This window comes from Lissotriton vulgaris, chromosome 3_1 (genome assembly GCF_964263255.1).
Source record: "Lissotriton vulgaris chromosome 3_1, aLisVul1.2, whole genome shotgun sequence".
Taxonomy (NCBI): domain Eukaryota; kingdom Metazoa; phylum Chordata; class Amphibia; order Caudata; family Salamandridae; genus Lissotriton; species Lissotriton vulgaris.
In genome coordinates, this window is record NC_141689.1 from 653,923,215 (window position 1) to 653,950,432 (window position 27,218).

Here is a 27,218-nt window from a genome sequence, read left to right on the forward strand (position 1 = left end):
TGTAATAAAATATATTTTGGAGCATAGAAATGGGGTATAATGTATTTCACAACCTATTTGTACATTGGTCCTTTTAAAACCTATGTTTTGCTACTCTTTTGAGCCGCGGATATGCATTTTATTCCATCCTTGGTGTCTATGGAGTTTTGTTCTCTCACAAGTGTTCGAGTGTTATTTCTCTGCATGTTTCATTGCGTCGTTTTGTACCCCCACCCTGACCACCACTGGCATGTGAAAACTCACTGCCTCGTAAAGTGCCATATAATAACACCGTTGTCTTAAGAAGCTCGTAGCTAGCTGCTAGGTTTTAGGAGAAGACAGATTGACGTACTGCCAAGTTTCAACAGAGAAGGCTCGAGCGAGCTGGGGGAGGGGTGTTATTTCTCCTAGGCATTCCTGCCCGTAGACTGTTGTATTTGCTTTCCACCGGTTCATGACATAGTTTGGAACCTGAGCTTGGGTTTTATACAAGGGAACTGGAATATAAATCCACCACCTGTGTTTTCTCGGTAATGTTTTTTCAAGCTGTGCGGCCCCGTTGGCTTTTCACCTCAACTGTGCATACTATGCTTTAAAGGCTGCACATGGCAGTATCTGTATGCATGGGGCCTTGTTTAAGAAGGCAAGTTGGTTTCAGTCTTTTCTTTCCGTGTGTCTGTAAGAGGGTGAAACGTTAGTCTAGGTTGAATCCAAATCGCATCCAGATGTGAATAGTTTCCCACTTGATTTGTAGCTCGCAGAAGTGTCCATCAACTCAGCACTAAATAAGTGTTTCTTAAATACTAAGACATGACCAGGAAGAATTAGTGAATACAATGTTTTAGGCACAGGCTTGGAAAATGTAGCAGTCAAGTAGGAGTGTTTCATTGGAATGTTTTGCAGTTTGGCATGTGAAACCTCGCATTTTCAGAGTTCCTCATTTGAGAATAGCGGTGTTGTCACAAAAAATGAGTGACTTCCCTCACAAGTTTGGACGTTTATGCTGATAATATTTACGAAAGGTTATCAATTTATGGACACTTAAGATATAACATTAAAAGTTACAGAAAATGTGTGAGTAATGCTCTGCTGGTGCAGGACAAATATTGTTTGGAAAGGGTGCCGTTGGAAAAATCGAACACAGGGAGCAAAGTAATTTGTACCATGTGCTGTCCTATTGCAGACATTACTAGCACCCACATATTAATATTTTCTCGAAGTGCTTAAGTGAGTACCGTGCCTAAATGGAAAACTTCTTTTCCATATCCAACCCACAAAATAACTGTGGCCCATCATACAGAATGGAAGGAATTTCGCCATAGCTTTCAAGTTCTGCACTTGAGGATTTGAAAAAGTATTGATGTGACATTGAAAAATGAGTGTACAAGAACCTTGACGGTTTTGGCAGTGTGCAATCTCACCAGGGACGGAATATCTTTTTACTGTTAGGCTTTGTGAAGAGATCAGGGTAACTGATTTAGACCTCCTAGAGTCAGTAGATGTCAAATAGACTTTTGGATTCAAAGCAGGATACATTTAAAACTGCACACAAACATGCCTCCTTTCATGTTTTTTTTTTGTCGCCCTGTGAATGTGATGTCCTGGAATACAGCTGGTTGGACCTTACTGCTGTGGCACGTGTGCGGAACTGGTAGCTACCAGCACTAAATACCGCTAGTTGCCACCATATTGTAATTCATGACAGAAGGCCATGAGGCAGCTCACAGTGAAGGACATGCATGTGCTGGACATGCTAAAAAGCTGCCTAGGTTCACATAAATAACTGTAACTCTTATTAGCTCTTTGGACTACTTGTCAGCATGACTGGCACTGCACTCAGATACTGGCTGCAGAGGCTTGCCACACGTTCAGCTACCGGAATTCCCACCATTATCCAACATCGGACAGGCTGAAGCTAGTGATGACCACATGGTCTGTTGATAAACTGAATTTACAGTGAAAATAGATACCGAGCCTCGGTTTTCATGCAGGCATGGCCACTCCCACACACGTTATCTTTTCCTCAACACCTACATTTTGGCTAGTAACAGGTCTACACCTAGCTGTTGTATTAAAGTGACTTAAAATAGATGAAGAGACTTGTAAAGAACGAATACTCATCAGTAAGGGTCTCAAGGCGCGGGGAGGGCTGCTAATCTTTCACAGGCACTTTTGTTCAGTTAAATAGCCAGGTCTTAAGGTCCTTCTTGAATGGGGGCTGTGACTGTGATTGCCTTAGGTGGAGAAGCAGGGTGTTCCAGGTCTCCCCTGGCTGTGGTCTTGCGGATATGTGGGATGGCAGCAAGGGCCAGATGTGTCACGTAAAGCTCACTAACACTTCAGGGGTTCCCTTAGTACTGCAAGCAAATTAGGTGATTATCCACATTGTCGGAGATTTGATGGGTAGGTAGTTTACAAGTAGCCAGGCCTTGAGAAAGAGGAGCGTTTGTACTCTATTCAGGACAGTGGAAGAGAGATTCAAAGTGTCTCCTGAAAGCACAGAAATGCACGATCAACAAGTCTGTTTAAGCAAGGCACATTATTTAGCTCTAAGTTACTGGAATGCTGACTGCAGGGGAGAGTTTGATAGTTCTTTTTATGAAAAGCGGATCAATGCAATTGATAAAGCAGGCCGCGGCAATGATTAACATGTTAAAAGACCTGTTGTCCTCCAATGGAAGCCAGTGAGCGTGCAGAAGGGGGTAAGGAAGCTGAATCGGGGAGCTTCTAGAGTAAGTTAAACCACCAGCCTCTACCACTCGCCTCCTAATGCATGGTGAACAATTACTTGACCCGGCCTATTATTGCTAGATGGTGACTGTATTGTTCAGGAGTATGTACTACCAACTTTAAACCTGTTCGTACCTCCGGCCCTGCTGTTTATTATCTGGTGGTATGTTGCGTTAATTGTTAAAAACCTGGTTGTATTTCAACAGAGGCTTTCAAAATGTTGTAATTGGTAAGCCTTTAATCAGATGTGCTCACTGCCCAAGCCCGGGAAAAAGAAGGGTGCCAGTAGGGCCATTCAAATGTATGCATTCTGTTATCCCTAGTTTTGTAACCCTTTAATTTATTTCCTTACCCCTGGCTTAAAGACAGGCAGGCAGTGTTTTTGAATTGTTTGTCCGCCTGTCTTCTTGTACCTAATACGAAGGACTGGTTCCTAAAGTGAATTGATCGTTGGGTATTTGATTAAATTGTTTTTGGTGTTGCCTATATGAACTGATTGCACTGACTATATTGATTTTGAGCACTTGTATATTTAGGCACACTTTATTTGTCTGTATGTATTTTTTCACTGTTCGCTGACTGTCTGTTTGATGACATATATATGAATCAAACGGTGAAATGTTTTTCTAAAATATAAAAATACTAAAATAAAATAGATGATCCTCCAGAACTGATCGGCTGGGTGGTATCAAAAAACCTAAAAATAAATCTGTCTGGCTACTTTGTCTGAGTATATTTGAGTGGTCCAAGCCAGTTCAGATACAGGACCCAACCTCCTTCTTTGCACTGTTTCAATATGGCACTGTCAGTGGTGTGGTCACGTGTAGATTGTGTTCATATATGGTAGTGGGAATTAGAGCTGGAGAAAGACTGAAGTTGAAGAGTGGAGGGAGCACACTGCCTGATATAATAGGGCACAATTCGCCCAGGTGCACTGTGATAAATACAGTGCATGATACCGTTCAGTTTAGCTGAAAGTTTTTAGTAGTCACCATTGTTGGTTCAGCCAGTGCTGTGTATTTCTATTCATGGTTGTGAAGTTGGTACATAAAATATATTATAGAATGCACAAAATGACACATTTGTGCACATGCTTGTTGCTTACTGCGTTGGGAAGTTAGTTTGCCAATAGTCGCAAGACCCAAGAGAGGAAGAGGGGCTAGAAAGAAATCTGGCGGAACTTTAAAGTCTTAGAAGAAGGACCTCAGAGTGATCCATCGGGCTATGAAATACCACAATTTAACCAGAGAAGGGAAAAAAATGTTATCTGTGCAAATGTGAATAGGAAAAAATGGCCATTATTTATGTAGGCAACTCAAAACTACAAAGCGGCATTGCTCTGTGTGAAAGTTTTTCTAGGAGAAGTTTTCAGGGGTGGGCAAGGGGTTAGTTTCTAGAATGTCTGATGGGTTGATGGCGGTGATAGATGTGTAGCATTCCTTATGAATGTTGGTGTTAATAAAGAGCATTGTTGCAAATCGAAATGCTAACAACTCCAGACATGCAGAAGAGCAAGGTAAGTGTGTTTGAGAGTAGTGTATGTATGTAACTTGCTTGTTGACTAGGAAAGTCTAAGAAATGGACTGGAATGCACAGGATAATTCGGATGTCTTGCTTTTGGCAATTTCAGAGTTGGCAGTTCATTGTGGTTTAGGAACTTGACTGTTAAGTGTCGCATTTTGTCCTGTTAAGATGCAGCAGAGTGGGTACATCATGGTGACTTAATACTGCCAACTGCTTACCAGTACCTGGCAAGTCTCTGCCCTTGCAGTTACTGTGTGTTAGATGGAACAGTCCTATGTCCTATCTCATGTAAATTGCTCTGATACCTCCGGGTCTAGCCAGCGCTATATAAAACTTAAAAAAAACTTTAAAAATACAATAAAAACAGTAATGTCATTGAGTTGTCATCTTTTGTATGGCGAGTGCGCCCTTATGGTTGACTGAAGGCTTACCACATAGATATCTCCCACCACCCCCTTGCATGTCAAGCTCTAACAGACCGTTTCTCAAGTCGAAATTGGTTTAGACCAACTAATCCAATTCCTTTAACTCCTTCAGAGCGGCACAAATTTTCGCGCTGTGCTGAAAGATCTAAATAACGGGCGTGGCCGTCATAAGCACAGCCCAACCGGCGCTCGTGACGGAACCGTTCCGTCACAAGCATCGAAGGGGTTAATTTGGCTCTCCAGGTACCCATTCGGTAACCTAGTCTACAGTTTGACCTTACGTGCACGGTGATGCATTACACTAATGTTCAAAATCAGTTTATTCATCCACTACTCCCTGAAGGTAACTTAAATGGGCAGTAGTAGAATCCATACAGTCGGGGAAAGGCTTCTTCTAATATTTCATCAGGTAGATATTTTTAAAGTCTGGTGAGCTAAGAGTTTACGTGCTACTGATACTTTATTTTTTAGGTCTCACACACCACATATCTTTTAGTTATCTGTAAGTCAAAGCATATCACGGACCAGTACAAAAACCGTTAGTGGGCTTAGAGACCACCCTTTGGTTGAATGTATTGTTACTTTATATTAGCTCCCTTCTTATTTAATGCATTCACTTCCTCTTGTTTGGCTCTCCTGTGATAACCTCTTTACTATCTTTCTAGCTGACTTATACCCTTCCACTGGTCACCTTAGGAATCACATTTTTTCCTTTTTGTTCAATCGCTTCCATCAGCGTGCATGTTTTTCTTTGTCTCGTGTGCTTCTCACCCCATACCCACCCTGTGCTACATGTTGGTCCCTCCTGCCCACTCTCTCATTTGTGTGCGGCTTTTACTGTTCTAGCTGCCCCACTAATCCATGCGCCCCATGTTGCCCTCCACTTAATGTTTTTTTAAACCGCAGGCTGCCAGCACTCATGGTCCTATCATAATAATATTTTCTAATTTATTTGGATGACCCAGCAGTTGCTGGGCCATTCTGTATACTAAAAAGCGCTTTCGTGCTAGTACATTTTTCATTTACCAGTTCAATTGGCACCTGCCATTTTAGATCGGTAAATAAAAATTTTGCAAAATTATGCCTATAGAAGCAGCCGTGTCATTGCACTTTTTTTCTTAAAGTGTGACCTATTAGCTTTGCCAATGCTTGTTGATAATTTAATCAATCAGGCATCCGAATAGTTCTTTCGTTTAGCAGCTACCCAGATTTTCTAATGCTAGTGTATTTTTAAAATTGTAAAGCACTTTTTTTTTCTTAAAGTGAAAACGTTTATGCCATTACACACCATGTAAACTCATTATCTAAAAAAACAAACTAAATGTAAAGCCTGTAAAAGTGTGTAAAGTCCCAGGTCCCTTAGTGTCTTCCTAAAATCCTAGGCTTATTTTTCGTTTTTTTGGGGGTGCTTAAAATTGGTAGTAACATTTCAGAATAGCAAAATATATATATTTCAAACCTCTTGTCCATCATGCACAACTGATTGGGTGCTTGGACTAGGGCTAAGATTAGCTGTAAGGTCCTGGCCTCTTATTGGTACCTAGATTTTAGGGCTAGTGTTGTGATTGGATAGTGTTTGGGCTAGGGCTCCCATTGGCTTAAGGGGTCACCTGATTACTAGGGCTATAAAAAAGGCCAGGCTTAGGGCGTCTCAGCCCGGGCGTCGAGGCGAAGGGCAGAGAGGACAAGGGCAGTTGCCTGTTTGATCCTGTTCTTTTATCCCTCTGCTATCCTTCGCACTCCAAGTAACTGACTAATATCCACCACTAAAATTACTTCATATTTCACCATATTAATTCAACACTGATCTTTTGTAGGCTTCCTAAATAGCGTACGTCAACAAGCGCTATATAAATACAAACCGTTGTCGTCCTCTATCCTTCTGCTATAATTCCAGATCCAAATAACTGACTAACCTATCCACCACTTAAATTGTATTTACTTGGATGTTTCACTATACTAATACAACACTAAACCTCTATGGGTCCCGGAGTAGCATGCTACTGGCCGAAAACGCGGTTCGAAGCCTCGTCGGGGGTAGTAAGAGCTATATAAATGCAATTACAATGGATGTATGACGTTACCACGCATACCATTACAACGCGGTATTTACAACGCATACCGTTACAACGCATAGCGCTTTGAGGTGCTGGATAGTGGTAAGTATAATTTTATATTCCAACTCCAGTCCCCGTGGATACTAGGGAAGGTGTTGGATATAAAATTAAACTTATTCCCTATCCTAGAGTGCCCCCCAGCGCAATGCATTGTAATGGTATGCGTGGTAATGCCTGCGTTGTAAGTGTAGTGCGTGGTAAAAAATGCGTGGTAACAGTTGTACACCATTACAATACAATACATTTGACCAAAACTGTGGCATTGAATATGTTACATAGTATCTAACTAGACCTGTATTATCTCACTCCTCTACTCCAAACCTTCTCGTCCTTCTAGCAGTGCTCCATGTTGACTTCACGAGCTGCAGGCTGTAGCTATATCTTTATTTTATTTTTTACAATTGTTTTGCAATGTTTCAAGGAAATGTTTTATAGTACATAGGCTTTCTGAACCATCTAGTTTGTGAATTGCATTACATTTGCTTTCTGCTCTAGAGAACAGAATGCACACACCCTAAAACAAGATTTCACTGACAGTAAATCTCTATCTACTTAGGGCTTTTTTTAGTTGCATAATTTCTATCAGGTTACCAAATACTATTCTTTTTCGACACTTACCAAACATTTTGCTATTAAAAATAGTTTCATATTTTTATTCCATTATGTTGTACCTGTATGAGATTACTGTGTTTTTCATGAATCTTGCACATTCATTGTAATGCGCTAGGTGGAAGTTATTCAATATGCTGAAGTTCTGCTCATTGTGCTTCTGAAAAACATAAATTACATTACTTGCATGTATTCTCGATGTGTATAATTTTTATTTTTAAATGCCTAACCTTCCAACACTACTTCTCAGAGACTTCTTTATTCCATTTAATCAAGGGGAAAACAGTGTATGTTTTCAGAGACCCTCCTTGCTGATTCCTTGAAATTGCACGTTTTGCCAAGGAGATTCCTGCATTTCAGGACGACCATCCCCTTCTGGCCATTCTCTAGGTGATCCCTAAATACTCCTGTGACTTTTGTTAGGTACTGCGTTAGCAATTCATTTTTCACATTTATTATGCCTCTACTGTATATACAGTTTTGTAGAGCTTTCATTGGGGCATGTGTATTTAAATGGCAAAAGACACACACATGGACGGAATATGGAACAAATCAAACATCCACTCTCCAGTCAAGAGATCTGGGTTAAATCCATTGTTCTTTTGCTCACCATGCCACCCCAGTTTAGCATACGTTTAGCCAGGTCCTCCCTGGACCTTCTATTTGCATTTGTACACCCGAGTGGGATGGGTATGCCCAGACATGGGTCTCGTGTTTGCTATCCCTCTGGAGTCAAGCTAGCCTGGCTAATGAAGGGTGATAGGATGTCTGTTTCCGGTCCAGGGAAGACCTGGCCATTCCGGTTTGGATTGTTCCCGTGGTGAGAGCAGCGTCAAGACAGGAATGGCCGGGTGAGCAAAAAACGATGGATTTAGATCCAGATCTCTGCACTGGTGGTGGATGTTGGACATTGTTAAGCATTCCGTCCATCAATTGTTCTTTTTGCATGTGTATTTAAATAGGCACATGTGCTGCTTAGTCTGTCCCTGGCTTGCCTAGTTACAGGGTTAGAAGGCACCTGTTCAGATGCCTCAGTGAGATTTCTCTATCATTGAAATGGTTATTGTTTTAATGTTTCTCCACACCTTGCACTTGTCTATGATTGATGCTCGTGCAAACTTCTTACTAATGTAAGCAACCTTTTTTGCGTACACTGTTAATATTCTACCCACACACACACACTTCCTTTTTTTCTATTTACTGTGTTTTAACTCTTGCTTGTCAAATGACTTGCCTTGACAAGCTATGGCTTACTTTGAGAACTACACATTGTTTTAATTGGATCAAGGTCTTGATGTTTAAATAGAAGTTTGTTTCGATAATAGAAACTACTGAGATCTAGACTCTTCATTGGCTAAGTGAAGTGTCCGAAGAACCTGGTAATGGAGCAGCTTGTCACAAGCCTAACTGTCATTGGACACACAAGCAGCACTGGCTTTTGTTTCTTATTATAAAGCAATGTTGCGAAGTTGAGCTAAACTTTTGATTCTCTCTGGATCCCTCATTGAGTATGCTCAATGGTATATGGTATGAAGAAGTGACGCAAAGCGCTGAAAGCTGTATTGTGTGAACTACCTGCTTTGTATACTGTTAATCTCAATATATTGTAAAATCAGTAAGATTAACAAATTCTGTAAACTGTATCGGAATTCTCATGCCTTAGTACTACCTTGCTTGGGCTCTGCTTGTATTTCTGCTATTGTGGTTGGGTTTGTCTGGCAAAACAGTAGATATAGTGTTATGTTAAGTGTTTACCCTTTTTCTACTCTGCCTTTTCAGGTGATGGTCAACCTTTGCAGTCACAATGCCGGATCCACAAGTGTAGCGCGGATTTTGTTGCCCTGACCTCACATCTGAATACTGATGGAGTTGAGTTAGAGTTCTGCAAAGCTCTGCGGGCATATGCTGGGTGCACTGAGAAAAATTCCAAAACATGTCGTGGAAACTTAGTCTATCATTCTGCTGTGCTGGGGATTAACGACCTCATGAGCCAGAGAAATTGCTCTAAGGATGGCCCAACATCGTCCACTCACCCAGAGGTGGCTCACGACCCGTGTAATTACCATACCCGCTCTGGAACCAGAGAGCACTTGGTAGGGCAAAACACAAAGCCTACCTATGTCTTCTGTGGTTTGTTCGGGGACCCCCATCTGAGGACATTTAAGGATCACTTTCAAACCTGCAAAGTGGAAGGTGCTTGGCCTCTGATAGACAATAATTACTTGTCCGTGCAAGTGACAAATGTCCCCGTTGTTCCAGGATCTAGTGCTACTGCTACTAATAAGGTAATTGTGTGTCTTCCTTTTGTATGGGGAGGGGCAGTGAGGGTTGACTTTGAGTTACTACTAATTCAAATTGTTCATGAGGTTTATTTCGCAGCCTTTATCTGTTGACCGAAGCCATGCTTTATGGTTTTTCTGGTGTCTTTAATGTTTGTATGATAATGTGAGTGACACTTAGTATTGGTTGCTTGAATGTGAAGATTGTACCTCCATGGACATGGCTGCTGAATAACCCCACTCCTGCCTGCATGTGGCCTTCTCATGAGATCTGCCGCCTCAAAGGTTTTCACATCAGTTTAGTTGGAGATTTTATAAAGTTACTATAGAAAATTCCAGAACGGAGATCAGCTCCTTCCATAAAAAGAGGTTCTTTGTAGTGAACTCATGGCATGAGATATTACTCATTGTAACCACTATTGCAGCTTACAAAATAAGCACTGTAATGTGTAAAGTATGCCGTATGTGGCTTACAGGCACAGCATTTTTTTCCTTATTCCCGAGAATGTTCCTAGGAGTCTTATGTAACTAAACTTGCTTCTCTGCCAGGTAAATACTTTTATTAGTGTCCTTCTGTGAAGACTGAATACAGCATTTATGCTTAGAGAGCAGCCTTTTGCAAGGTGTAGTGTGTAAACTGGGGCACATCTGTCTGAGCCGTGGGTTGCAGCTCGAAGTGCCAAGGAAGCCACACGTTTGTTACAGTTCCAGCACATCAGGTTTCAGCTGATCTTGTTGTTTCTCTTGACAGTCTCCCAAGTATATTTTAAAAAAAAGTTGCTTCGCCTGTAATTCCACAATTTGGCTGTATCTTTTTTTGTAGTCTAAGAACCGCATTGTAGGCTTTAAGCTCATCAGACTTCTACTTAGACATACATGTATGTGGCATCCTTTCCACTATTATCATACAGTTGGGTAGCTGTGCACCTATTTTGCACAATCTGTTTGTATCTCTTAATTGAACAATGAGTCATGATTCTGTTGTATTTCGTATAGCAGATTGTGTATGTTGTAACTAGAAAGTTAATCTGCCACTTGTGACTGGCCATGGTCTCCTGAAGCATATCACCACTCAGCAGATCATTCATTGTGAGATGGTGAATTCCTTTTGGTGATCACTGTGCACGATCATTTTTTAAGAATTACGGCAGTGCACTCAACGCAATCTGTACTGGAATTCTGATGCTGATAGAAACGGATTTATAGTGCACTGCAGTTTTTTCTTTACCCGTGCTTTTAGGCAGGTGAAATTGAATAAAATATACTGGGGGGCGGGTTGGTGGGAGGCAGTGGGGGACCCGATTCTAGACCTGAATGTTTCTTAAATTTTGACCTCCTGGGGAAATGCAGGTTCCCACTGTGTTTGTAAGTCCTGAAACTTCAAGTATTCTCCTAGCAAGCTCCATGTGCTCAGTGAGTGCAGCTTAATATATTAATACATTGCCAAAATCAACAGATATTCATGTTCTGCAAATTAAAGAAAATCGGTAAAATAACATACTATACCAGTTTCTGTTGGATTAAATAATTTTCTGGTTTATTCAACAAGGTAATGGGATAATTTGCATACGATACAAACTGATAAGTCTGCCTGATTTGCCACAAATCATCAGGAATAACCATTTCCTTGTATTGCAATATTTTTATTGGTTTGTCCTACTTCTGGACACCGAGGCCCAGTAAAATGAAACTCCTATGAAGAGCAGAGTAATACTAGTCCACCTCCGGATGGTCAGTTCTAACTGCTCTAAGGAGAAAGAGGCACCGTCCCTTTCTTCCCAGTACTAGCCACAGTGACTCCTGGTATATTAGTTTGCCTGCCTCCTTTGAGCTCTTTCGTGTTGGTCTTTCCGCAGTAAAAAAAAGTTGCCCAGAGATTTTCATTTTTGATTTGTTTTTTGATTATTAGAGCAGTAGTTGTGCAGCGTAAATCTTTTCTGGATTCAACTGCTGTGCATTATTTTGCCATCCAGTCGTTGGGTCCGGAATTGTTGTATTTGTCCCTTTTTTTTTTTCCTTTGTTTGTTGGTAGGCATCGACAAACCACCATTTGGTGTCCTTATGTGTCGTCTACGTGCTTCCTCTGGAAGCTCCCACCTTTGGTTGCCATCTTCAGAATTTTTTTTTTCCCCGCCGTTGGGTCTGGATTGATACGGAAGGAGCTCCTGATATTTGGAGAGAAGAATCAACAATCGTTAAGGAATAGACTTCAAAAACAAACGGTACGAGAATTTGACGTACCAGACTTTGAATCAAGGTGCCGGAGTTCACAGAGAGCTGAAAATAACAACCTGCACCGATGGACAATGCGCATACAAGGAGCTCCCTGTGCACGGAAATGGATAAGATACCGCTCAAGTTCTGCCAAAATTGTCACCACAAGTATGCCCAAAAGGACCAGCATCCTGTTTGCAACCTTTGCTTGCCATTGAATCACCTAAGTGTAGATTACAGCGCTTGTTTGGCTTTCACCCCAAAGACTTTACGTGTAGGATCGAGACAGAGAAGAGCCAACTACAACATGCAGGGGCAGGGCACAGCACCATCGCTACCAGACCTGGGACTCTCCAGCGAGGAAGAGAACAATGTTGTGATGGTCCACAGGTCGACGCTGACATAGACGTCCATGTCGTAGATGTCGAAAAGAAGATGTCAAGAGAAATAAGAAAACCGTTGACCTCGAAAAAACTAGACAAGTCATAAAATACTGTCTTTAGGGCGTTAGAGGGAGCCTTGGCGTCAAAGCACTTGACATCCGCAGTTGCGTCCAGAGAAACACTCCATTGGATCCTTGCACAAGGACTCCGTAATGGCAAAGACCCTCGAAAGATCAAAGACGGTCAAGAAAGGACGCTTCAATGTCAAAACAAGAGATGTCAAAACAGGCTTTGACTACCGTGAAGGCGCCGTCTACCTTGAAGAGAAAGTCTTTGTCAACTCATGCGTCCGACATCGAGAAGAAAAAGAGGCTGGAAGCAGAAATGTCGAGTATTTTGCAAAGAAAAGAGTTTGACGAAAGCTTGAAGCAATTCAAGATACTGCTGAAAAATTCGACCAAAGTAAAAAAAAAAAAAAGCGTTCGCGTTACAGCCTCCAACAACACCCGAACCGATCGAGGAGCAAGAAGAAAAATACTTTTTCTGATAAGAAGACTAACAGACTTATGTGGGCTCGGAAACCTCGGAGGCTCCAGAGCTACAATGACAGGACCTAGACGCAGGCGCCCCATAAGAAGCTGTTGATACATATCCTTCGATACCTTCACCTCCAGACGACATTGGTATGTACAACCAAGTAATCAAAAAGACTGCAGATACCTATGGAGTACAACTTGAGGGAAAAAAGAATTAGTGTCTTCTGCTCAAAACTTTAATGCCTATACAATCAAGGAACCAATTCCTCCCTATGCTGCAAAGTTATCTCGATCAGGGAAAGGAGGCATTTAAGGAGCCTGTAAGGCACTCACACCAAGAGTAGAGAAAAAAATACTAACACTCCTCTAAGGACACTATTTACATCAAGGGGTCAGTGGTAGTTGACTCCATTATAACAGCCAAGAAAAGTGCCAATGTACCAACCACCATGGGTCCACCACTGGACAAAGAAAGCAAGAGAATGGACCTCATGGGGAGAAAGGTAGAGAGACGTGCAGCAAATCAATGGTGCGTAGCAAGTTCAAAAGAATTGCTCACCAGACATGCATACCCACGCTGGGAGGAGGTAGGTGAGGTACTAAAGCACCTACTGGAACAATTCCAAAAAAGAGCAAACCACTTAGTAGAGGAAGGAAATAATATTGCGAATACATGTTTAAAATCTGCACTAGATGCCGCAGAAACATCAAGCCGGCAGATGATCGGCCTCACCGAAAAAAGGCACACATGGCTGCGGATCTTTGGTTTCAAACCAGGGGTGCAGAACAATTTACGAACTCGCCGTTCAATGGAGAACAGCTGTTTGGTAGCTCAGTGGACGACAAGCTAAACCAAATAAAGGACAACGAAACAGCAAGATCTATGGGCGCTCTACAATTCAGATTCTGGCGCAGGGGCACCCCCTCAAGGAGCCCAGCGGGCAGAGGTAACTATCACCCTACAACCTTGCATCAGTAATAGCAGGGTTACCAAGGTGTAAAGCAAGGGCAACCAACAAAATTGGCCAATACCAGCAAGAAAGACCAGAGAAAAGGCCTTCCACAAAGCGGAGGGAGCACCACCAACAACAACAAAGTTACTGCTTTCCAAGCAGTACACACACTCCAACATGACAGTGTACCCGCAGTAGAACATCAAATAAACAAACCGTTTCTCTACCATACTACACTAGTAGGAGGCAGGTTAAAGTACTTCCACAAATGGAGAGAGATTACTTCAGACAAATTGGTCTTAAACATAATACAGTATGGTTACTGCATAGAGCTAATCAAACCACCTCCAAATAAAGGCCCAAAAGCTACTCCAAGAATTACAAGCCAAAAAAAAAATAGAACAGGTACCACACAAGGAAAGAAACAAAGTGAATTACTCCACGTACTTCCTAATGCCATAGATAGACGGAACACTACGTCTTGTATTAGACCTCAGATTTCTCAACAAATTCATAAAGACTCAAAGGTTCAAAATGACAACACTGCAAGAGGTGATTCCTCAATTGCAAAAAGGAGACTACATGGCAACCATAGACGTAAAGGATGCTTACTTGCACATTCCCATGAACAAGAAACACAAGAGGCTATTAAGATTTGTGATCAATGAAATGCACTACCAATTCAAAGTGCTAGCATTCGGTAAAAAATCAGCAGCTAGAGTGTTCACAAAGTGCCTAGCAGCAGTGGCCGCTCATCTAAGAAGACCAGAAATCCATGTATATCTGTACCTAAATGACTGGTTAGTAAGAGCAATCTCGTAAAGACTGCAAACAACATATACAGCAAGTAATAGAGAGACTAGTTCAGCTCGGATTTTCCATAAACTGGGACAAACTTTCCCTAGAACCAGAACAAGAAAAAGTGTTCTTAGAAGCAAGAATAGATGCAATATTGGGCAAGGTGTTCCCAAGTGAGAAGAGGATATTAGCCCTACTGAAGGAGATACATCTATACAAGGAGATAGAGCTTGACCCTTCTGATATAGCTGTGACAGTGGGGAAGCTGCTAGGAATGATGGCTTCATTCATTCATTTGATTCCCAACATTTGCCTACACATGAGACCATTCCAAGAACAGCTTCAAGCACATGGTCACAAGTAACAGGGAGTTGGGACGAGCTAGTGGTTGTAACTCAAACAGTACAGCAGGAAATAGCATGGTGGAACCAAACAAACATATTGCAAGGGAGACCTTTCACAGAACCAACTCCAACAGTGACCATAATGACAGATGCCTCACAAACAGGATGTAGAGCGCACATGGACACCCTCAAAGTAAGAGGATTGTGGACAAGGAAGGATGCTCTGCAGCACATACATATCCTAGAGTTAAAAACCGTGTTCCTAGCCTTAAAAGCATTTCAGAAAGAGCTCTACAGAAAGACAGTTCTGATACAAATAGACAACACAACCACCGTGTTTTACATAGACAAGGAGGAACACAATCCTGGGCACTCTCGACTCAGCTCAGCAACTCTGGATGTGGGCAATCCCAAGAAACAAACATAATAGCAATACACCTGCTAAGAAAGGACAAAGTAGAAGCAGACAGGCTGAGCATACAGGCGCCATCATCCCATGAGTGGGAGTTGAATTGAACAAAACTCTAAAAGATTTTTCACAAATGGGGAACCCCAAAAGTTGATCTCTTTGCAACACCCCTCCAATGTAAAATGGCAACGCTTCGCATTCAGGCAACCTTGCAATCAGTCCCTGGGGAATGCTCTATGGGTAGACTGGTCAAGTATGTTTGCTTACGCGTTTCTCCCAGATACTACTTCTCCACAGAGTAATGAACTAATGCAAAAGCAGCCACATGACCATGATTCTCATTGCCCCACAATGGGCAAGACAGACTTGGTTCTCAGATAATGGAGATCTCTCAAGGATCAATTCATAAATTACCAAAGAGACTGGACTGACTAACCATGCAAGAGGGAAAAGTACTTCACCCACAACCAGAGAGCCTGAGCTTGCAGCATGACTCCTGAGGACATAGAATTTGCACACCTAAAACTACCAGAAAACTCAATGGCAGTTCTACGAGAGGCAAGGAAGCCAACAACAAGAAAATGTTACACAGCAAAAAGGCAAAGATACTCTCAATGGTGCCTCAAAGAACACCTTTCCAAAAAGACCACAAAAGAAAAGACAGTTCTGAAGTAAAACCTAAACATCACTAAAGGTTCACTTGGCAGCAAATGTAGCATGTACAAGAGGACAAACCGGGAAGAGCTTCTTCACTTCTCACGAGGTCAAAAGGTTCCTAGAAAGGACAAAAAGAATTGAACCGCCAAAAACGGTGCCTGCTCCCACATTGAACCTTAATATAGTACCCGCTCAGCTGATGAAAGCACCGTTTCAGCTGCTACACAATGCAATGCCACAGATGCTCACACAGTAAACTGCCTTTTTATATATAATATTGCTATGTAGAATTTGGGCCATATGTATCCTCAACATGATTTGCGATTCCCAAATCGCGATATTTGAGAATCGCAAATAGGTATGTATGTACAAAATCGCATTTTTTTGCGATTTCTTAAAATTCCTTAATTGCGATTTAGCAAATTGCGAATCGCAATTAAGGAATACTTTCCCATTCATTTCTAAGGGCCAGGAGGCCGATAGGAATGAATGAGAAGTTATTCTCAGTTTGTGATTCGCAATTTGCGAATCACAAATTGTGAATAATTTCAAGGGTGCAGGGGTGTCCAAGGGACACCCTGTTGCACCCCTGAAATATGCATGGGTGCACATGGCGCACATACATGCCCTAAGGGCATGTATGTGCGTCACATGGTACTTTGAAAAATGCAAAAATTTGCATTTTTCAAGGAATTCGCAACTTACCACCAGCTAGAAGTTGGTGGTAATTTGCGATTCCTTAAGGACATTTAGCAAAATTTTTTTGCTTCATACATTGCATTTAAGGAATCGCAAAATTTGCGATTCCTTAAATGCAATTGCAAAATAAGGATTCGCAAATTTTGAGATTCCTTGTTTTGCACCATATTTTGCTTCATACATACCATTTAACAAATTCGCATTCACGAAGGCCGAAATACTTACCTCAGATGCTGGGTAATGACCATCATCCTGTGGAGGATGTTTTCAAGGTAGTAAAGTTACGGCTGGCGAAAAGGTTTGCCAAAGAGGAAAACCTACTAATGTTGCGGTACAAGTTAATAGAAACCTGAAGGTTTAGTGGAGGTTAAGATATTTGGGTCGAGAATCAAACTGAATGACCCGAGGGGGAGATTAGTGTAGGTAATTCAGCACCCGCCTGGCAGGGCAGGGAAAGGAAGACAAGGGGCTGCCTTCGGATAGGAATTGGGCAGAGACATTGCATGCTGCATGTGTCATCATATTACATCCTAACTTCCAAAAAAGTTGAAAGTTTCGGTATGGACACAGACTGGTCATATAATATATCGGACTTTGAACTGGGAGGGAGGGACCCTCAGTCAGAAAGGGAAGAGATCGGTGGAATAATGGTTAGCACAGATAACCTTGTCAGATACGGCATGGGTACGATATGTTTCATGGCACATATTGTCGGTATGCTTTCATGAACAAATGCTCAATAACGTTTGTTTAAAAAAGTCGCAGTACAAGTCTTATACTAGACCGCAGAAACCCGGCGAATCTTTAGATGACTTTGTCTCAAGCTTACGCGAATTGTCCATAAAATGAGTTGATCAGTTATCAACTTATAGTGCAGTGCCGTAGTAAAAAAAACACAGGAGTGTCTGTGGGTGGCAAAATATCCATCTTTGAACAATGCCATCTCCGTTTCCAAGGTAGTTGAGGAATCAGAGCGATCTATGAGGGAGATGGGTAAGAAAGATGTGGTAGAAGACGTTGCAGCTGTGGGAGGGGGGGATGTCTGTCAAAGGGACAAGCAACCAATATAATGCCAGAGCACAGAAAAGGTCTGAAGGGAAGGGGTGCTCCAGCTGTGGTAGTGTGTACCATACCAGCGATTCCAAGTGGTGATTGGCTTTCATCAAGGAGTGCAGGAGGTGCGCGTGCAAGCGTCATTATGCCTAGGTTTGCAGAGAGCTGGTCAAATCTCGTGTGGCTGTTACTGACGACATGGTCTGGGAGGATGATCATGAGGATTGAGTGTTGGTGGTTCTTCCTGGAAGTGAAGGTGGTAGAGGAATTTGACTGACTGTGTCCTTTGGAATTCCCGACAAACTTGTGGAACTGATGGTGGATTCTGGTTAGCTTTACACAATCATACCAAAGAAGACTTCGATGGAAGAGTAGCCACAACTCCCACTATTACATAAAGACATTAATCCTAGGGGGTACCAGGGATAGAGAATAGATGTGTTGGGATATTTTGTGTCTCCTATTGAGTTCAGGTCCCAACAGGTGGTAGGAAAGATCTACGTGGCTGAAGATGGAGTACCTATTTTGGTTTGGGGTCATCAATGTGATCGCCATATAGCGATTGATCCACATGCCACTGGACAAGTGTTGGTTGTGACGATGTGTTACCATTGAGGTGTTGGGTGAGATGAAGGATGTGTTCAGTTAGAAACTGGGTTTGATGAAGGGGTACAGGCACAAGATTGTGCTGGAGACTGGTACCATCCCTGTTAAACAAAGTGAGGAGGGTGCCAGTGGTTGTGCGGGCTGCAGTTAGAAAATTGTTGGATTACATGCTTTGAGCAGGAGTCATGGAGCCTGTTGAGGCTTTTGAGTGGATCTCTCCAGTTGTAATTGCTAAAAAGAGCAATGGCAAACTTAGGTTCTATGTGGACCATCGTAGTTTAAATTGCATGTGGTGACCCACACATTCCCCATCCCAACATTAATGAGCTGCTGTTGGTTAAGAGTGATAGGTACGATGAATGAGAAATATCAACTAAATGTACAAATGTCCAACTAGTTAATCAATTAATTCTTGGTCCTAGTAGACTTTGTATAGTTGATTCGTAAAGGAGAAGTGCGTCTACGTTTTGACCCTGTGAAGCGATGCGAAGATTTGTGCGCATCAGGGGCGGGTCTTCATCAGGACTCAAAGGGAGTAGGACAGCCTACGAAAGCAATGGAATTGTTTCGGGGGTGGGTCAGTGGTAAAATGTAGTTGAGGTGAGACCTAACCATGCTCACCTGCTAGGAACCACGGATCCTCTTAGATGCCTGGTCCTGTACTTGAGATGGGGCTGGTCAGCCGACTCAATAATTGATTAATTAGTTGGACATTTGTACATTTAGTTGATATTCCTCATTCATCTTTTGTAATTAGGCAATTGTATATGTTTGTTTTTAATGTATATAAGTCTTGCACAAATCCCGGTGTTATGTAACGTATATGTTTTTTGTTAGTTTGGACAGCAAAACTAATATTTGAAAGAATTCTAAAAATTTGAAAGTATATGACTAAAGCACAAGTTACTACTTGTGTAACGATATATCTGTAAGAGACATTAGTTAGTGATAGATTCCTTACCTTAGAATATCCCCAGGCGTCAGACTGGATCCGGAAACTTTTGCGTAGCAATACCCCTGCGCGCCGGTAGGCGTCGTCTGCGGCTCCGCGTCCGTCGTCGGCGTCGTGAGCGCCGGGATGACGTCGTCGGAGTACTTAGACGGCGCCCATGCGCGCTGACGTCAGTTCTGATAACACAGCTTTTCCGCGCCAGATACGCAGAGCCATGATAGAACTAACACTGGTGCCATGAAACTAGGGCCCTGAAAGGGGATGACCTTAACCCTAGATATCGGTTCGCAGAACGGGGAGGATGGGTGGGCGGTAAGGAATCTATCACTAACTAATGTCTCTTACAGATATATCGTTACACAAGTAGTAACTTGTGCATCTGAAAGAGACACGTTAGTGATAGATTCCTTACCTTAGAATAGATACCCCAGCAATACCAACCCCGGTGGTGGGTCTGCGAACCAATATCACACCAGAAAGTCCTGGAGGACGGAACGGCCAAAGAAGCCATCCCTCCGGACTTGACTGTCCAGGCAGTAGTGTCTTGCGAACGTGTGCAGCGAGGCCCACGTAGCTGCCTGGCAAATGTCCTGCAGGGGGACACCGCGGCCCAGGGCAGTTGTCGTTGCCGTGGCCCGAGTGGAGTGAGCCCGCAATCCAGCTGGGGGCTCCTTCCTCGCCATGGAGTAACATGCTTGGATACACAAGATGATCCACCTAGAGATGGTCCTCTTGTGCACAGCCTTTCCCTTCTTCGCGCCCACGTAACCAACGAAGAGTTGGTCATCCACCCGGAATTGGCGTGTGCGATCTAGGTAGTAGGAGAGCGCACGTTTTGGATCCAGACGGTGGAGCCTCTTCTCCTCTTTCGAGGGATGCGGAGGCGGAAAAAAGGTGGGCAAAGTGATGGACTGCCCGATGTGGAAGGCTGTGACAACCTTGGGCAGAAAGGAAGGTCGTGTACGTAACACCACCTTATCAGGATGAACAGACAGGAAAGGTGGAGAAGAAGAAAGAGCCTGGAGCTCACTCACCCTCCTGGCAGAGGTGATGGCAAACAGGAAGGCCGTCTTTAGAGTAAGGAGACGAAGAGGGCAGTTATGAAGCGGCTCAAAGGGAGCACACATCAGATAGGTGAGAACCAGATTCAAGTCCCACTGGGGCATCACGAAGGGAACAGGAGGGAACATGTGCGTGATGCCCTTCAGAAATCTACTCACAATAGGGGACTTGAATAAAGAAGGATTGATCTGGTAGCCTCAAGAAGGCTGATAGAGCAGAAAGGTACCCTTTAAGAGTGCCCAGAGCAGAACCCTGCTGGGCAAGGGAAAGAAGAAAGAGCAGCACTTCCGAAAGGGGTGCAGAGAGAGGATCCACAGCCTTTGCTGTGCACCATGCCACAAATCTGTTCCACCGGCAGGCGTATACCGACTTTGTGGAGGGACGCCTGGCTGCCAGAATGATATCACAGACTTCGGGAGGCAAGTCAAATGGCCTCAACTGCCGCCGCTCAATCTCCAAGCTTGTAGGTGGAGACTGGACAGGTTCGGGTGCAGGACCGTCCCCTGCTGCTGCGACAGAAGGTCCTCCCGAAGAGGCAGACGAATCGGGGGATCGACTGACATGCTGAGTAGCTCGGGATACCAGTATCTTCGTGCCCAGTCCGGAGCCACAAGGACGACCTGGGCCCGGTCGTGCCTGATCTTCTTCAGCACTCTGGGCAGAAGTGGTATAGGCGGAAAGGCGTACAACAGACCGCAGCTCCACTCGCGACGAAAAGCGTCTCCGAGCGAGTGCCGCCTTGGAAACTCCAACGCGCAGAACTGATGACATTGCGCGTTCTCTTCTGTGGCGAATAGATCTAACCAAGGCTCTCCCCACTGTCGAAAGAGACCTTGCACCACGTCCGAGTTCAGACGCCATTCGTGATCCATCATGCACCGGCGGCTGAGTTCGTCCGCCCTGGCATTCAGAGAGCCTGCCAGGTGTTGAACCACCAGGGTCACGCCCTGATGTTCCAGCCACTGCCAGAGGCGCAGAGCCTCCTGGCAGAGGGTCCACGACCCCACACCGCCCTGTTTGTTGCAGTACCACATGGCGGTGGTGTTGTCGGTGAACACTTGCACTACGCTCCCCATGACAGAGGGGAGGAATGCCTTCAGTGCAAGACGAATCGCCCGCAGCTCCAGAAGGTTGATGTGGAGCCGGGACTCTGCCGGAGACCAGAGGCCTCTGATCTCCGCCTCTCCCATGTGGCCTCCCCAGCCCTGGAGGGACGCGTCCGTCACAACTACGTGCTCCGGCTGGGGTAGGGAGAGGGGTCTGCCACTGACCCAGTCGCGGTCCGTGAGCCACCACTGCAGTTGCTTTGCAGTGCCCTCTGAGATCAGGACATGATCGGACAGGTTGCCCCGATGCTGGGCCCACTGAAACTTCAGGTCCCACTGCAGAGCCCGCATCCGCCACCTGGCGTGACGCACCAGAAGGATGCAGGAGGCCATCAGCCCCAGAAGCCGCAGCGTCAACCTGACTGAGACCCGGGATAACGGCCTGAAGACAGGAATCAGAGCCTGAATATCCCGAACCCGCTGTTCGGGTGGGTAAACCCGAAACTGCGCCGAGTCGAGAACCGCTCCGATGAAGAGGAGCTTTTGAGAGGGACACAGGTGTGACTTTGGCACATTGATGGAGAACCCCAGCAAGTGCAGGAGGTCGGCCGTAGTCTGGAGGTGGCTGACGACTGTCTGGGGCGAGCCCGCCTTCAACAACCAGTCGTCGAGGTAGGGGAAGACTGATACCCCCTGCCTGCGCAGATGGGCTGCGACCACCGCCATCACCTTCGTGAACACCCGTGGGGCGCTGGCAAGGCCGAAGGGGAGCACGGTAAACTGAAAGTGCTCTTGGCCTACCATGAACCGTAGGTAACGCCGGTGGGCCGGCAGGACGGGGATGTGGAAATAGGCGTCCTGCAAGTCCAACGCTACCATCCAGTCTCCCGGGTCCAGGGCAGCCAGGACCTGAGCCAAAGTGAGCATCTTGAACTTCTCCGTCCGGAGGAAGCCGTTGACGTTCCGCAGATCCAAGATAGGGCGTAGGCCCCCTTTGCCCTTCTTGGGTACCAGAAAGTAGTGGGAGTAGCAACCACGTCCTACTTCTGGCCCAGGAACGCGCTCGATGGCCCTCTTGGCCAAGAGGGCCGAAACCTCCTCTTGCAGAAGTTGCAAGTGATCCCCCGACACACGGTGGCATTGAGGTGGCATGGATGGAGGGGAAGACTCGAAGGGGAGGGAGAAACCCCTTCGGACAATTTGCAGCACCCACCTGTCCGAAGTGACTGTATGCCAGTGGGAGAGGTGATGGCGAACCCTGCCTCCCACAGGCGTCACATGGGCCTGAAAACTCGGACTAGGAAGGTTTTGAGGCAGGGGCTGCTGAGGGAGGTGTGGACTGGCCTCGCCGCTGGCCCCGACCACCGCCACGGCGGTTCCCACGTCCGCCACCGCGTTGCTGAACATTCTGCGGCACGTGGCTGACGGTCCGTGGTGGGGCGCCCCTTCCGTGGCCACGAAAGGAGCGAAAGGCACCCGATTGCTGGCGTGGGGCCGTAAGGCCCAAGGACTTGGCCGTGGCCCTGGAGTCCTTGAAACGTTCCAGCGCATGGTCTGCCTTGTCGCCGAAGAGGCGACGGCCATCAAACGGCATGTCCAGGAGGGTGGCCTGGACATCGGCCGAGAAGTTGGCGGACCTCAACCAGGCGTGGCGTCAAACCGCCACCGTCGTTGCCATCGCCCTGCCCAGTGAGTCCGTCGTATCCAGCCCACACCGGATAGAAAAGCGTGCCGCATCTCGGCCGTCCGCAAGGATTTGGCTGAGTTTAGCCCTGACCTCCTCAGGGCATTGTGGCAGCACCTCCGCAACCGTGTCCCACAGAGTGTGGGTGTAGCGGCCCAAGAGACAGTTGGTGTTCACAGACCGTAGCCCTAGGCTTACAGACGAGAAGACCTTCTTCCCGAACTGCTCATATCTCTTGGATTCCCTGTCGGGCGGGGCCGACGGGAATGCGGTTTGGGAGTTAGAGGCCTGGATGACCAGGCTCTCGGGGGTGGGATGGGTGGACAAAAAGCATGGGTCGCCCGGCGCCGGGCGGTAGCGTCTGGCCACGTTCCTGTCCACAGGGGGGCCTGTGGCGGGCTTGGACCAAGTGCTCAGAAGAACGTCACACAAGGCCTCATTGAACGGCAGGAGGGGCTCCGCGGAGCCGGACTGCTGTTTGAGGACCTCAGTGAGGAGATTAGTCCTCACGGCCGCGACGGGGAGCTGAAGGTTTAAGGCCTTAGCTGCCTTCGTCAACACTACGCAGTAAGCAGAACCCGCCTCCGAAGCCACAGTCGGGGGCGACGTAAATCCAGTGTCTGGCGAGGTGTCAATACCACTGGCCTCCCCAAGCTCATATGTCCAGTCCTGATGTGACTGGCAATCACGTGCCAGAGGGTCCTCGGACCCCTCCCATTGCTCCTCGTCACCTGGCTCCTGGAGACCAGGATTAGCAGCCAGGGCCTCCTCGTGGAGATAGAAGTCTCCAAAGGCCGACGGAATCGGCGCCCCTCCGACTCCTGAGTAGGATCGTAGGAAACATTGGGGGCGGCAACCACATCGGCTGCCGGGGACGACACCTGAAGGGACGGCGCCGGCGAGGTCGTAAGGTCGACCGGCGAGGTCCCAGATCCGGAGCCGGATCCAGCGAGGTCGCGCGGCGCCGGGACCGAAGTCGCCAGCGGCGCCGGGGCCGAAGCACCCGACGTCGTCGGGGCCGAAGCGCCCGACCCGGAAGGACCTCCAGACGGAGCCGATCGGCCCGAAGGCGCCACGGGAACCGACTGAGGAGGGAGGGCCCTCATGGCCATGAGGTACCTCTCGACCTCCTCCTGCGACGCGCCGTGCCCAGGGACCCGAAGGTGTGGGGCAGGCGGCGACGCTTGCGACTCCCGCGGAGCCGCGTGGGCGGTGTCGCCCGAGTCCCCGGCCGCATCGAGCGAGCGTCGGGGCGGGTCGGAGGACCGATGGTGTCGCTCCGACCTCTCATGCCTCTTACCTGAGGACTTGGAACCAGACGATCGGTGTCCACTTCCGGAACGTCGAGGACTCCGACCTCGCGACCTGTCCCTCGACCTCCCGTGGGACCGGGACCTGGAGCGGCGCGGGGCCGAGTGCCTCAGCTCGAGACGCTTGCGGGACCGCTCCCGCCTAGCCTTCGACGTCGGGGCCCGGCAGTCGGCGCAGGTTCGATCGTCGTGGTCGAGGCCTAAGCACTTCAGGCACCGGCGATGGGGGTCCGTGACCGACATGAGTCGGCCGCACTTCGAACAAGGCTTGAACCCGGGTATCCCTGGCACCGATAGTCGAGACAGTCGACTAAGAAAAAGATCAAAAAGGATCAAAATATTTTCAGTCAAAAAGTGACTGGGGGTAGAGCTTCTTCCGGATCTGCGCTAGCTGGCGCGGAAAAAAGAACTGACGTCAGCGCGCATGGGCGCCGTCTAAGTACTCCGACGTCATCCCGGCGCTCACGACGCCGACGACGGACGCGGAGCCGCAGACGACGCCTACCGGCGCGCAGGGGTATTGCTACGCAAAAGTTTCCGGATCCAGTCTGACGCCTGGGGATATTCTAAGGTAAGGAATCTATCACTAACTTGTCTCTTTCAGATACTTTGCTTTCAATTTTCTCTGTGTTCAATGTGTTTTGTGTTAACTTAGTATAAGTACCTTTCTATATGTACCCCGGCAGGGACGTATTTAGTAATTGAATGTGATGCTCTAGCGCCAGCACGGTCAATCGAACATTTTAGGACATTTTTTATGGGGTTTAAAGTTTTGGATTCGCACAGACCATAAACCATTGGTCAACGTTTTGAGTCCTGGTGGAATTGGTAAGGGTTCGGCCAAACTGGCTAGACTAGCTTCTAGACTTCAAGAGTATTGGTACTGGGTTGCCATATTCCAGGTTGGAGGAACGCGCTAGCTGACTGCCTTTCTCGTTTGTCTTTGGAGTGGTCGGGGGTAGATGGGCATGGTAGTTCTGCTTGGTAACCAGAAAGACCGGTGGCTTCTTTGTGCAATGTAGAGGAGTGCATTGGTGGATCGTTCTCGTCCGAAGAGTGGGCCAAGTGTATAGATGTGGATTTAGTCCTGAAGTGTGAAGCATATGGTGGTTTATGCAGAGCCTAGGGAGAGTACGTTAGCTCCTGACTTGAGACCTTTTGTGAAAATTTTGGATGAGTTAACTTGAAGTGATTCTGAAGTGCTCATATTGATACATTTGTTCAGCATGAGGGTTTGAGACGCAAGATCATTATTTTAGCGCATGAGGGTCATTTTGGGCAAACCATAACTAAGAAACGTGTAAGGGAGAATTTTTGATGGCCTAGGATCGTTGATCAGATCACGTCATGGGTGGTGAATTGTGTGGTCTGTGAGGAAAGGAACTTAAGACCGGTGTCTATGCAGCACAAGGGCATAGTGAAGACCCTGGTACACTGCGAAATACAATATGTGTGGATTTTATCAGACGTATGCAAATGCTGGCTGATGGAAGGAAGAGCGCCTTGGTGTTGATGGACATGCGTTCCAAATGGTTGGTCGTCAAATTCATGCCTGATATCCCCACCATAAGGACAGTGGAAGCATTGAAGGATGTGTTCCTGGATGAAGGGTTGCCTCGTGTCCTTGTCACGGATAATGGAACCCAATTATTTTTGCATGAAATAAAAATATTATAGTAGTTGTGGTATCACCCACCATCACACAGCACTTTATAGCCCCCAGGCCGATGGCACAGTAGAGCAGGCCATTCGTTTAGTGAAGAGTGCCATTTCCATGGCTCTCCAGAGTGGGAAAGATTTCAGCACGATGGTGGATGACATGGTATGGGCCCTTCGCACAAGGCGCACTGTGACTGGGGTCTGTCCTTTTGCGAAAATGTGTGGTCGGAAGCCAGGCACTAAGTTCACCCCCAGCGTGGCTTACAAGTTCTTGTTACGACAAGAATGGCACTAAGGGGGTCATGACAAGTAGCAAAGCGGTGTGTTTCCGGGGGCTGGGTCAAAATAAGGCATGAGAGGCTCTCTAAAGGTTTGTCTAAGTTTTGGGGCCCTTGCAGAGTCGAAGAGCTTTTGACAATGGCAACAAGTGGAACAAACGAAAGTGGAATTGTACCAAAAAGTGGGAGTTGGGCACAGTGAAGTGGCGAGGCGTGAATGTGTCGGCCGCGAGTGGGCCTAAACAGGTTCAGGATGATTGATGATTTGACCAAGGGTAGGGATGATGCCAGGGGTGATTTGACCAAGGGTAGGGATGATGCCAGGGGTGATGCTAGAGGAGAGTGTATGGAGTGTGGGGCTGGTAATGACTATGACTGGAGTGCCAGCCTCTTATTCCCTTTACTAGGAGGCCAGAGGATTTCACTCTACCAGGATTCATAGACCTCTTCTTTACCTGGAGGATTATATGCAAACCGTTGCAATTTGTTTTATTCATTGTATTCTTCACTTGTTTCTTTTTTCATTGTTTTTCTCTGCCTTATTTCGCCAAAATTTTGTTTTGATTTGAAGGGGAAGATATCCTCATTTCTCCTCTAGCTTCCTTTGTTTTATGGGTTCATGGTGGTTCTGGTGGTTGGGTAGAAGGGAGGGGGATGTGTAGTAATGGGGTTTAGAATGTTTCCTATGCAATGTTGTGATGTTGTATTGGAATGTGGCCAGTGCGTGGATTCAACCCAAGTCCGGTACCCCGTCGCTGTCAAAGGAAATTCCACGCTGTGTTTGGTGCTCGTTAATAAAGGACAATGCACCCAATGTTTTCCCACTCTCATCCACCGTAAGTATGCTATGTAGCGCTGGATCATACCCCTGAATAGGTGCTGCATTACACATTTTATTTTTTTATCAACTCA

At 46.1% G+C, this 27,218-nt stretch overlaps 1 protein-coding gene across 1 annotated transcript in view; it reads left to right on the top strand.

Moving 5' to 3' along the window:
- The window catches only part of RGMB (repulsive guidance molecule BMP co-receptor b), a 45,274-nt gene that overhangs the window by 3,434 nt on the left and 14,622 nt on the right, over window positions 1–27,218 (top strand). Inside the window, exon 2 of the mRNA XM_086960962.1 lies at window positions 9,164–9,669. Coding sequence (XP_086817088.1) covers window positions 9,164–9,669 — 506 coding nt within the window. The remainder of the gene's footprint in view (window positions 1–9,163; window positions 9,670–27,218) is intronic.